This window comes from Protobothrops mucrosquamatus, unplaced genomic scaffold, assembly GCF_001527695.2.
Source record: "Protobothrops mucrosquamatus isolate PMUCROS unplaced genomic scaffold, P.Mucros_1.0 scaffold_3, whole genome shotgun sequence".
NCBI lineage: Eukaryota > Metazoa > Chordata > Lepidosauria > Squamata > Viperidae > Protobothrops > Protobothrops mucrosquamatus.
In genome coordinates, this window is record NW_015386079.1 from 283039 (window position 1) to 296037 (window position 12999).

General features: G+C 34.5%; 1 protein-coding gene across 1 annotated transcript in view; it reads right to left on the minus strand.

Annotated features, from left to right (window-relative positions):
* Nucleotides 1-12999, minus strand: part of NVL (nuclear VCP like) — a 56041-nt gene that overhangs the window by 37302 nt on the left and 5740 nt on the right. The window contains exons 4-12 of the mRNA XM_015823979.1: nt 12175-12265; nt 11369-11417; nt 9836-10111; nt 8288-8414; nt 8049-8125; nt 6787-6921; nt 6294-6395; nt 4518-4635; nt 995-1139 (exon numbers count right to left, since the gene is read on the minus strand). Of these exons, the coding sequence (XP_015679465.1) occupies nt 995-1139; nt 4518-4635; nt 6294-6395; nt 6787-6921; nt 8049-8125; nt 8288-8414; nt 9836-10111; nt 11369-11417; nt 12175-12265 (1120 nt within the window). The remainder of the gene's footprint in view (nt 1-994; nt 1140-4517; nt 4636-6293; nt 6396-6786; nt 6922-8048; nt 8126-8287; nt 8415-9835; nt 10112-11368; nt 11418-12174; nt 12266-12999) is intronic.

Consider the following 12999-nt stretch of genomic DNA (forward strand, 5'->3'; position numbering starts at 1 on the left):
GGTAGTTCTCAACGTATGCCCAAAATTTCTGTTGCTAAGCAGGGCAGTGGTTAAGTGAGCCTTGCCCCATTTTATGACCTGACTTCCCCCATTGACTTTGCAGGTCACAAGTCAGCTGGGAAGGTTGCAAATGGCGATCACATGACCCTGAAACACTGCAACTGACATAATATACATGGCAGTTGCCAAGTGCCCAAATTTTGATCACATGACCAGGGGGATGCTGCAACCAGTGTGAAAACTGCTCGTCTCTTTTTTCAGTGCTCTTGTAACTTCAAATGGTCACAAAACGAATGGTTGCAAGTCAAGGACTACCTGTATATGACAGCCAACACATCAAAGTTAATTTCCTTCAAATTTACTTTCATTACTTGCTGAGATAACCAGGCTTATCATGCAGTCATTTTTATTTATAATTTAATAAATTATAAGGTCATCAGAATTGAGCGCCTTCCTCTTGTGAAAAAAATCTATTCGTAATCAAATGCCTGTGTCAATTATGCTCAAGGTGAAATGTGCTACTTGTTCTTTAAGATGACAGATATGGAAACTTCATCTCCCAATCAGGCAACAGAAAGCTTGTTTCCCAAACATTATTGCAATTATTAGATAGCAGAAGAGCACACTCTGGGAAGAAGAGGGTCAACTAGTTCAAACCTTCTCACTTTTTGGAATATAAAAGAAATACATTCTTGAAAGACATAAAAGAACCCACATAAGCCTACCTAACGTAAATAAAATCTTTAATTTTCTATTGCTGTTCTGTCAATTTATTAAAGATTTTGCTGCTAGCTCTGCAAATGCCAATTATGACTTTCAAATCTATATAACAGGCAGCTTCATAGTTTCCATGAGCTTCTTTTAATACTGCAACAGTATTTATCACTAAAGCAGTAGTTAAGTCCTCTAATCTTTCCTTGTTAAATATCTATCCAATTAGGACTTCAAATGACTTTGCATTATAATGTGCAAATTAAAAAGAAAACTGACGCACTTTTCTCTTGCTGTTTCATCTGGAATCCCCAAACAAATTTCTCGGTCAAATCTTCCTGCACGTCTCAGGGCTGGATCCAGTGAATCTGGCCTGTTGGTTGCTCCAATTACAAGGACCTGAGCTGCTGTGGTCAATGTATTCAAATCTGAAAGAGGAAGCAAAGAAGGAACAGCAATTAATGAAAGAGTGGATGGTGTGTTACCAAAACTATAATAATACTGTAGTAAAACTATTCACATGGCACACCCAAGAGGACAGACATTTTAATATGTATGCTAATTCTGAGTGTGCATGTGCTATTGCTCTCTGATGTGCAAAAGGAAATAAACATAAGTGTTAGATAAAATTTAATGTATACAGAGACATTTGCAGGATTCAATCTACCACAATGTGCCTGCATATGGGACCTTGGTCTTAGGGATCTTGATTTGAATGGACAGTGCAAATAAAGGTTCAGGGTTTTTTCCATTTTATTCAAGTTTTTATTTCTAGCTTAGCTTTGCAAATATGACTTACAGTCAATTAATTGTCTAATATTTCCACTCTAAATGATGCCTCGCTCCTTCTCTTTCCTCAAGCTGGTGTTTTTTTTTGCCAAACAACTTTCAGCTTCAGAGCAACTCTCAGCATGCATTTGCAGATTATAATGCAAACTTAATATCTGCATGCACCATTCGATTTATACTCATCTCTAGGTTCCAATTCTAGAGGTAGAGAAGGCTTTGATGGCAATTCTGACCCTTGGTTTTACCTGCCAAATTATTTTCTGCCAGCTTCCCCTTGATACACAAATCTTTGATCTTTCCCTCATCATCTGCCAATCCCACCAAGCCATCTGTTTGGTTTATAATCATTTCCTTCCCAGACTTCTTCTTGCTGGGGTTTAAATCTCCAAGATCAACCTAAAAATACTGAAAAAAAAATTGCCCTGTGGCGAGATGGGCAGCAAATCAATTTAATCAATAAATAAAACTGCTGAAAAACATGTTATTGAATATTGCCAGTTCTGCTATCATTTTAATGGGCCATTTTTGAGGTGCTCTGTGAATTACAACAGTAGGTCTGAGGCTGAATATGGTTGGGACTTGATGAATCCTGTGTTAATATAGGAATGCAAATAATTATAGTGAAAGATTTTGTTTAATTATTAACATACTAAATCTTCCTAAGTACCATTTGTTTAAATACATGTTTTTTTTTATTTCCCAGCATTTTCTTACAACTGCAGGGATTGATTCTTTTCGCTCATCCCAGCGCTGATCCATTGGCTATGACAGGAATTGACCAGCCAGCTTATTGCCTGAACCTGATATTGTAGGCTGAGCAAGAAAAACTAGCTCAAAGTCACCCAGCCAACGTTCATGGCTAAAGTGGAACTAGGACTCATAATCCCCTGGTTTTTAGCCTGGTGTCTTAACCAACAGACCAAACTCACTCTCTTATTTGTCTAAATGTATGTCTGATGTTGCAAAAAGCTTGAGAAAGACAGGCAGTAAAGAAACATTGTAAGACTGAGTCAGAAATAGAATTGTGTACAAATTATGAACATGTCATTGCTAAAAAGGTTTTACTGAAATTTGAAACAGAAGAAATGAAGAAAAAGTAAGAGAATGTATGAAAAAAATGGTCTAAAATTTTGGTCATAATACAGATGGAACGATGAGAAAATATAATTCACAGAATTTTAAATATTAATATACAGCCGAGATCATAGTTTTTTGCTTTTGGAATTAACAATTGAAAAGACATTTTATTTTTGTGTATAGTAACTGTAATGAGATTACTGTATGCACAAAGATGGAAGGATTCAGCATTATCCACAATGGAGGAAGTTTGGTAATGATGAGATTTGCTGAGATAGCTAAATTGACTTCTTTGATCAGAAAAGTCAGTATCTATGTTTATTACTGACTGGAAATGCCTTTGTGTAATAGAAAAAAATGAACGTTTGATTTACAGTTTTGATGATTAGACAAAATAGATTATAGGAAGAAAAGAGTTAGACTAGAGCAAGAGGTAAATTTATGTTTGTACTTAAAATTTCCACTTTTGAGATGTTGCTATAGGCATGCCGCTTGCTTCTCTCCTGATTCAAGGAAATAAAAACTCCCATATTATCAGACTCCGTAAATAAAGACTTTGACCATTGGGTAATTAATTTTTTATGATGTATTATCTTGTTTTTAACAAGCTATTGGCATGGCAGCTAGACTCAAACAATCAACAATTAGATTAATTCCAACTGCCTCACTATCTGCTGAGCCGGAAAAGATGGCAGAGAAAGATTCTTTTACTAACTTGTTAAAAGAGATCCTGACTCAAATACAAGTCTTGAAGGAATGAAAAAGCTTCTTGGATGAGAAACAAAATGTTTTCAAGGGAAAAATCCAAGAAACTCCATAGCACCTTTGTGACAACCATGACCTGGATGATTGAGAATCTCCATAGACATATTGAAGCTGATCCAACAAGATCTGGCCAAGCTTAAGAATTATTTAAGAAAATATGACTAAGTAGGAAGACCGATTATGCTCACAAGACCATAACAAAAGCCAGTCATAATATTTTGGATAAACAAATTACTTACTTAGCATCACAACTGAGGAGAAAACAATTACATGTTATTAGTATTGATCCCCTAATTAATCAAACACAGCTGCATTTATGGATGATTATTTTCAGAAAGTTCCTCTCTTTGGGAATGGACCTTCCAGTCAAGATTGAACATGTGTTTAAAATTCCTCTAATGAGGTGAAAAACTGAAATTAGTTCCAACACTATTACCATGCAATTCCTTCATGTTAGTAGAAGATATGAGATTTTACATATATTTTATCAGGAATCAATAAAATCTCCACTGAAGTGGAATTCTAGACAAATTAAGATATCAGTCTATCTGACATGGTTCCAAAAAGAAGCAGCTTTTCTAAGAACTTTGAGGCTTAATTACCTTAAAGAATCCTTTAATTGGCTACATAGCTTCCGCACGAACAATACAAAGCCAAAAACTGAACCTCCCACCACCCAAGCACCCGTAACAACGCATAACTCACTCCCTCATTTTACAGTCATCAATCATCCAATTAGTTTGAAGTGTGAATTGCTCCCTCCCTATTTCTCCTGTTACGCTGACCTTGGCTGTGCTATGCTGAGATATTGTTATGATTAGCTGGCATACTTTCCCACCTACTAGACTAGTATTGTCTGCTTTAACTCTTGAAGTGATATGTAGGCTAAATAAAACATGTTTGCTTCTTCACATATGGCAAGCAAGAACATCCAATGTTAGCAGACTTGACACTATCCCAATTCCACTAAGAAAGTATCAAAAGAAGATTGTTCATTAAAACCAGGAGTCTCTCCAGATCAGCACAACTACAATATTTTATGAGCTCCCCAGAAATGTTCTGTATCAATCAGATTCAGTGTTGATAACCTTGTGAATGCAGAGGCCTATTTTATTGTTGAAACCAGTTGATGGAGAAGTAAATAACAATTTACTTTAAATAATTAAAACACAGACCATCCATGCAAGTCAGAAGCTGGGCTACAATTCTCCGTTCCATGTCCTTTGAAGCTATTTCTCTTTTTGGTGTGATAGCATCAATTTCATCTATGAAGAGGATGCTTGGTGCATTGGTCTAGAAATATAAGACAAATACTCCATCAGTACAAGCCCAGAAATTATATAAATTGAAGCATGCTATGGTTTTCATTTTATAATTTTTAAAATATACATTCACTGAGACATTGACTTTTAGAATCTGAACCAAGATTTTCACTTCATCACGTATGTATTGGACATCAAGCCTCAATTATTTCCCCATGCTAGAGAAAGAGATCTGCATAATGTTTCTACGTTATACATATTTGAGGTGTGTGGAAAATGGGATTCTGCACATGGAAGAGAATATCTTACTGTGTTCCTTTCTTCCTTCTGCCATTCTTACCCTACCCTACCTCATGCCAGGCTACTTCCAAATCCTTCTTTATACTTAATTTTTATCAAATCATTCTGTAAGTAGTTTTGCCATAAACAGCAAATAATTAAATTTGAAAACAAGATGAAATATTTGAAATAATGGAGTTAGCAATTACTTTTTTGACAAAAATGTTTGATATCTATCAATGATTTAGCAGTCTAGCATAGTTAAAATATGAATGTCTGCACTTTGGAAAACACTTTTCTGTATTTTTTCCTATTAGTTTACAAGGCACATTGCTATATGTATTCATGACATAATATTATAAAACATATTCTCAACTGTGCAACAATTGTGCCACCTAGCTAGCCTATTCAAGAGAAAATCTTCTATAAGAAAAGACCTATAATTTAAGTACAGGTTAACTAACTACAATATAAATTATTTTTTTCACTAATAAACAAAATTACTTATAAAGACAGGAAGTTTTTATATATTTGTTAAGTGACACAGAGATAGTTATCAAGGAGGTTTTCTTAAATGAATGCAATACTAGATGGCTATCTGCCTATTGGTTTGCCTATCCTGCACCCAAATGGGATAAAATGGGGTCAATCTTGGATCTCCTTTGTTGACCAAAAAAGAGAAAGAAAAAAACAGGGAAAAAGAAACAAATCCACAGAAAAACAAAAACGCCGCTTGGGTTAAAGGAAAAGAAAAAGAAAAAAGTGACAAAAGGAAGTGACATACTTCAGTCTCTCCCAAGTAGTTGGACTAAAATTCTCATTCCAGCCAACAGAACAAGGATATGAATTGTAGCATAACACACATCTGAAGCGCCAGGTGTAAAAGCGTTTATCTGTAGACAGACCCAATTCACTAGGCATTTATTATATTTTTGCATTCACCCAATAAAAATCTTTTCTGAGAGGATGACACAATGTGTAAAAAAAAAATCATAATATGACTCATGTCTACAGAACAGCAAGCTGAAGGAAATGAAATATTTAGTGATTTCTATCCAAGAATAATAAAAAAAAAATACTAAATTAAAAACTGAAATCCAAAACTGTGTGACCAAACGTCAAGTTACATCCATTGGGTGATGACAGGCAATCTGAACGTAGTTTTATGCTGAAATTAAAAACAATACACTTATGCAGTGATATCCTTATTCGAGAAAGATTCAATATTCAAGGAACAAAAAGGAGAAACAGGGAAGGAATAAAAATGGATTGGAATCTATGATATGCCAGCTATGATACAATGTTAAACCTTGCTTAATAATTTCTTCTCTCATATATTTGGCCATATTCATAATGAAGATGCTAGAAGATGGATGAAGTAATAAAATACTTATTTTTTGAGGGTCTTACCACAGCTTGATCAAAGAGCTCCCTTAATTTCTGTTCAGAATCACCAGACACTCCAGAAACAATCTCGGTTGCAGCCACTTTGAGTATTGGTAATTCAAGTTCCTAGAATAAAAAGAAAAGAAGAAAACAAACAAACAGATTTAATCTAGGTAAAAACATTTAGCAAGATTCGGGCTAAACAGAGGAAAAATGAATAGTGGGGAAAATGGGATCAGGGGTCACATTCTGTTCCAGCAGGCAATGATCAAAAAGGCATTTGCCTTGCAAACATTTACCCTGCAGGTCCTGCTTTGTTCAATAAGATACCACAGAAGAGCCCTCAGATTGCAACCTTGTGACTTTCCAGGGGCCCCGACATGCAGGGAAGAAGACAGAATTTGTCCCCGGAAGAAGCAGCATTTTAAAAAGGCAAACATGCCTGAAATTTAACATTTTAAATAATGAACACAGTTTACAACAGAGAAAGGAAAAGTAATTGCTCTAACAATCTCACCCCAGCAATTGCTTGCGCTAGTAATGTCTTCCCACACCCTGGCGGTCCGTGCAAAAGAAATCCTCGCAGAGGAACAACTCCTAAATGAGTGTACACTTCAGGATGGCGGATATGTATCAACATCTTACATATCTCCTACAATAAAAACGGCAATGTTGAAATAAAATTAATTTGACTGCTATCATTTGCTGCTCTGCTTTTAGATTCCAAATCAGGATATGTAGGGAAATGGTTACATGGACTCGTTGATTACGCTGGATATTGTCTATAATTGTCAATGGACTTTTAATCTCAACTTCTGTCCTTATTTTGCATAAGGGTAAGTTGTAAGACAGTTGTAGCTCTAATGATCCTCAAGAGAATGCGGAATTCAGTCCTAGCAATTTCAAAGATAAACACTGCAGAATGAACAGGAGTCAGGTTAATGAAGGAATGCTTGTAGTTTTGCTGCTACAAATGGTTTCTTTTTCTTTTAACAAGTATATTTATATATATTGATGAAGGAAGGCACATCCAGAGTCAGAAACACTGAATACCTTCTCTTATTCATGAGCTGATATTTTGCTTTGTAAATTGGACTTGAGAGTTTCGTTCAACAATCTATTTTACTTTTTCAAATAATCATACTGCTTATACATGAATGCTGATAAGAGAAAAATTGAAGTCTGACAAAGAAATTTCAGCAAAAGTAATGAACAGACACGATCACCAGAGTTGTGGTGATAGCAAAATTGTAATCCTAAAATCTGCCTACAATTTCTTGAAAACTGCAGCTTTCATTTTGAAACTTAGCAGGTTTCTAGTTCTTAATGCTACAAAAGATATGCTCAGTGCTTTTTTTGAAAGAAAAAAAAAAAAAGGTGCCGGAACTCACACACGTCATACAACCCGCCTTGCCTACCCTACAAGGTTCCATCCAAAAAAGGTGCCGGAACTCCGTTCTGGGCATTCTATGAGGAAAAAAGCCCTGGATATGCTTGAAAGATTATGAATGATATGTAATGCAATATTAACATTACGAAAGATGCCCAATTAAGGATTAAGGAGGCCTGAGTTTCAATGCCCCTTCTAATTGGTAAAAACGGGAATATGTAACTAAGCAGGCTTAAGATAACTGGATTTCATTTAACAAAGAATTATAAATGCTTTCCAACATAGCACATTTAGTACTCATCGTTTTAAATTAGATTTATGGTTAAAGCCTTCTAAACTTCACACTGTTTCGGCTGAAATTTTTTAAAAAGAGATTAGTTAAATCTAACCGTCAAAATCTCATCGTTGCCTCCTATATCCTCAAATGTCACTGAGGAAGTTTGCAGCTCTATTTCTCTTGATTTAACTGCAGAAAAATAAGAAAATATTAAAAGAAAAAGGTTGTTTTAAACAGAAGAAAAACAGCCACAAACTTCATAAAGATTAAGCTGAACAAATTTTATACTGACAAACAGTGAAATATCACTTTGCATTTTTCCTATATAAACACAAACGGGCCATCTCTTACCTTTCTGCTGCTTCAAAACTGACTCTATTTCTTCATCTACGTTAGGAAATTCAACTTTTCTCCGTTTATATTTTTTGTTCTTGGACTTCTTTCTCGCGGTCTCCAAAATAGAAACGTTTCCTGCATTCTACATCACAAAGAAAAGTCTCTTGATACATTTTATCCAGCAAGATACAATTGCAAAGGCTAGGCAATATAATGGGATTTTAAACTAAGATACAAAGAGCTCAGTGGTGGGATTCAAACATGTGAACAACCGGTTCTCTGTGTGGATGCCACTTCCGGAAGTCCATTCTGGGTCTGGGCAACAAAAAATTAGCTACTGGTTCTGCCGAACTGGTGCGAACCGGCTGAATCCCACCACTGAAAAAGCTTCTGCGGCTACCTTAGCACTTCAACACTTTTTATGGCACGTTTCCCCCTCTTTTTATTCATTTTAGTTTTTAAAATATAGATATCTTTAAACCTCTGCCTAAATAGCTACTATTACGTGATAGCCAGTTAAAAATATCTGGTAAAGCTGATCATCCATTTTTAGATAAACCTCTCAGACTATTATTTTTGGGGGACTGAATCAGGTTTTTTTAAAATGAGTACATTCTTAAAAATCTTGTAAAACTTAAAAAACAACAAATTTCATTTATTTCAGAGAGCTTCCTATCCATTTTCTTTAATTTAAGCTTTTGTTATGTGAATTATTAGGTCCTGATGCTACTGTTGTTTCAATAGTTTTACATCTATTGGAGGAATTAATTGTGGCTCCAAAGCCAACATTCCATTTTTATGAGAAACTGAAATAATGTAATAGCATTAGTATATTTAGGGTAACAGATCTGAACACCGTGCTCTTGTAAATCAGTGGAACAAAATTTAAAGAATCGGCCTCCTTTCATCTTATGAAATTAACACACAGAAAAATGTATTAATCTTGCTAAGATCTCAGAAAATATTTAGTAAGGATTACTTATTAAATGGCATCATTTAGCTGATAGATACAATCCATGACCTGGAAATTAAATGGATTGGATTTATCCTAATTCTCACATTTTGAGCTGAAATCCAAAATATTACTAATATAGTTGTAGAGCATTTGTTTCATGTTAAGAATATGAGCATTTTTCTGGTTAATCACCAATACCCCAAATTTATTAAGATATCAAGAATTATGAAAGTTTTCCTCAGATGGTGCTGGTGAAAAAAAGAATTCTTACAGAACATTGGAAAGATACATTTTCATTTTATTTCAAATACTAGATTCTTAATGTGTGTGTTTTAATATCCATATTGATCCTTTTTTGACACAGGGGAAACGAAGGATTTTCAAGCAATTTCATCACACGTTATTAAGTTTTGTATCCCTCCCTATATCTTAATTTTAATGTTACAATACCACATTTTAAATATATTAGTCTATATGTAATTCAATCTTTTCTCATATTCTCCTCTTTATTGCTATGGTACCAAAATATTTTTTTAAAAGTCATTGTTGATCTTGAGTCTTTTTGTATGGGATAATGGGAAAGGGCACAGAGACATTAAGAAAAATACCTCAGCTTTCCGCTTAATGTTATCACATTCTTCTTCTGCACAAAGATCAATTAAAAAGTTTTCCTCCTTTGGGCCTGGGGTCTTATCAATAAACCATCCACCTTCTGAAATTTTAGTCACTGATGGAGCTTGAGGAGAGGCAATAATATCTGATCTAGACATTGCTTGTGAAGGAGTGATAGACATCATTAAATCATTTTTAGGAGATGAAGGCAAAGAATCTGGATTTCCTTCCCGATATAAGGTTAACAAAGAGGTATTCATGTGATTTGAATGCTGAAAGAGAAATCATGTACAGATGTCAACAGGAGACTGACTTTTTCAAATGTAAATATTTTCAAAATCATGTTGATCATAAATAGAATATGAATTATAGACACAACAAATACTGTTGTACATTTTAAAAGCCATTTAATCACAATGATTCCTAAAATGCATTATTTAAAATTCAAAGACAGTCAAAAGCATAAAAACTAAAATTGGAACAAAGTAGAAGCAGACCCAGCATTTAAAACATCCTAGAAACATGTCACTTATGAAAAGTCCAACTAGAAATTAAATTTGAGGTTCCAATAATCTTAGAGGACGCCCAATACTGAAAGTCACCACTAATAGGCATGTATAGTTCTCCTGGACCTAGATCCACTATTCAGTACAGACTTTGCTTATAAGTAGTCTCAGAATCATTTGCTTTAGGATGACTGCAATATAATACTACATTGGCTGCAAACTCTGGAGAATTCTTGGCTAATTCTCACAAAATTTAGCATACTCCTTAGTTTTCTGAAGTTTTCAGAAGCTGCAGAAACTGCCCAAAATCATGCTCCAAAGCTGCTTCAATAACAAAGGCCTTGTGCAATTTGGAGCTTGAAGGTAAGTACTATTCCCTAAGGAAGCTTTGCAAATGTCAGTGGTAGTGCTAGAGATAATGTCAAGGACTGGACTTCTGCTTCAAGCCTTAGTGCTGCCACTGAGTACCATTATATACTCAGGGGGTACCGGAGGGTGGATTCCCTGGAAGGCCTAGTGCAGGCCAAGTGCAAGTTGGGGGGAGGTGGCACAGTATGGACTGGGCCTGAAGCATTATTATTTTATTATTTATTTTATTATTTTATTTCATTTTTATTTACAGGATTTATATGGCCGCCCACTCACTCTGTGACTCTGGGTGGCTTACAAACAATAAAAAAATATACGGGTCTCCCAGGGACTGCACCACCCTGAGGCACCCCATGCTCCACTTAATGACCCACGCAGTCTTAATGACTACAGCCGGAAGAGCCAGGATCATGACTGTTGAGCGAAATGATCACATGCGTGCCTTGCTTAACAACCACTATGACTTATGCCCCAAATCTGGGCTCATTTGTTGTTTTGAGGTCTAGCTGTAGTTATGTAAGTCCCACAATTGACTTGACCAAGATTAAAAAACAAAGAACCCATCAGTGCATACATTTGTTTTCAGAATTATAAATACAGATTTTAAAAAACTAACTGTTACTACTAGTGGCTTATGTAAGCAATCACACTTACAGGATGTTCAGTATCGGTATCAGAAGTATCCATGCTGGTCTCTGAATCACTTTTGGAGAGAGAGAATTAAAAATAAAGATTCTCATATACATTTTTTTTAAAAAGCAGAACTGTTTGCATCTCCCTTAAATCAACTCATATTATGAATGAAGAACACACTTTTTTTTTTAAAAAAAATGGTCTGTTAAAAAAGTTGCAATTTATTTTCCCCATCATATTATTGACGGTATATTAATATAATGTGTAATCCTTCTATTTCAAGGATCAGCTGCAATAATTCCTAGTTTTTCGTGCCTAAGGAAGGAATAATAGTAGTGCATAGTAGAAAATTAAAACTTTTAGTAAGATGTAGTGCTGTGTAAATTTTCCATAATTAAGCTTCAGATCCTTTCCCCTTTTTCTAAATATTATCAGCCTTCAATTCTATATATTCATATTTTTCTAATTCATATATTTTGTTACTTCAGCTAGAAGCAAATCAGAATTTTATTTATCTAAATGTAGGATTAGAAAAAACACAAGTGCATTTATAATGCTAGCCACAGTTACTCCAAAGCTAAAAATTAATTATATCAATACTTACATAAAAATAAAGAAGGGACAAAAGTATTCCTAACTGCCTAATATTTGCTTGCAAAGGGTATAAATTACACTAGATTAACTACCAAAAACTTTTTGGAAGGTCACCATGCATTTGAGGAAGTGCATTGTGTCTAAGGAGGTGTACACGATAATAAATTTGTTAATCTTTAAAGTGCCGTAAAGCTATTTTGAAGGTTTTTTTTACTATAGTGATTGCAACTTACTTTTCATCCCTTTTTGTCTTCTTTGTTAAATATTCATCTTCTAGAATGGCTAAATCTGTAGATTTTATCTCATCTTTGATTATCCCAATAACTAGAAAGAAAAATAAATATGGAATCAATAATAATAATAACTTGCTCAACGTGTAGGGACATAAAAGCATTTTGGATTAAGATTTGGTGGAATATTCAAAATATTTTTAAGAAAAAGATAAAGTTTACACTGCAGTTATTTTTGTTAGGTATTATGGAAGATTTGGATGTTAAAGAAATGAATTTGATGTTGAATCTTATAACAGCTGCAAGATTATTGGTAGCGCAATTTTGGAAGAAGGATTGCTTGCCTACTATAGAAGAATGGACGCTTAAAGTGTCAAATTTAGCAGAAATGGCTAAAATTTCTGCTTATTTGAAGGATCAATCACAAGAAAGATACATTTTGGTCTGGAGAAGATGGATAGATTATATTCAAAATAAATATGGGACTAAAAAGCTTCATTTGGGTTATGAGTAAATTTTAGAGTATTGTTATTATTAATAGTTTATTTTAATGGATTTTTTGTCAGTTTTAATTACATGATATTATTATTTTTAATATTAGTATTGTATTGTTTAATATTTAGGTTATGAATAGGGTTGCCAGGTCTGCTTCCAAAAAATAGCGGACAAGCGGGGGGGGGGGGGTTAAGTAGTAAAAAAAGTAGACTGTACAGCTTTAGATTACGTACCATTTCATCATAAAGCTTTTGAATAAAAAAAATGTCCACTATTTTGTGAAAAAAAATAGTGAACATAATGTGAAAAAAGTGGACTGTCCACTCAAATAGT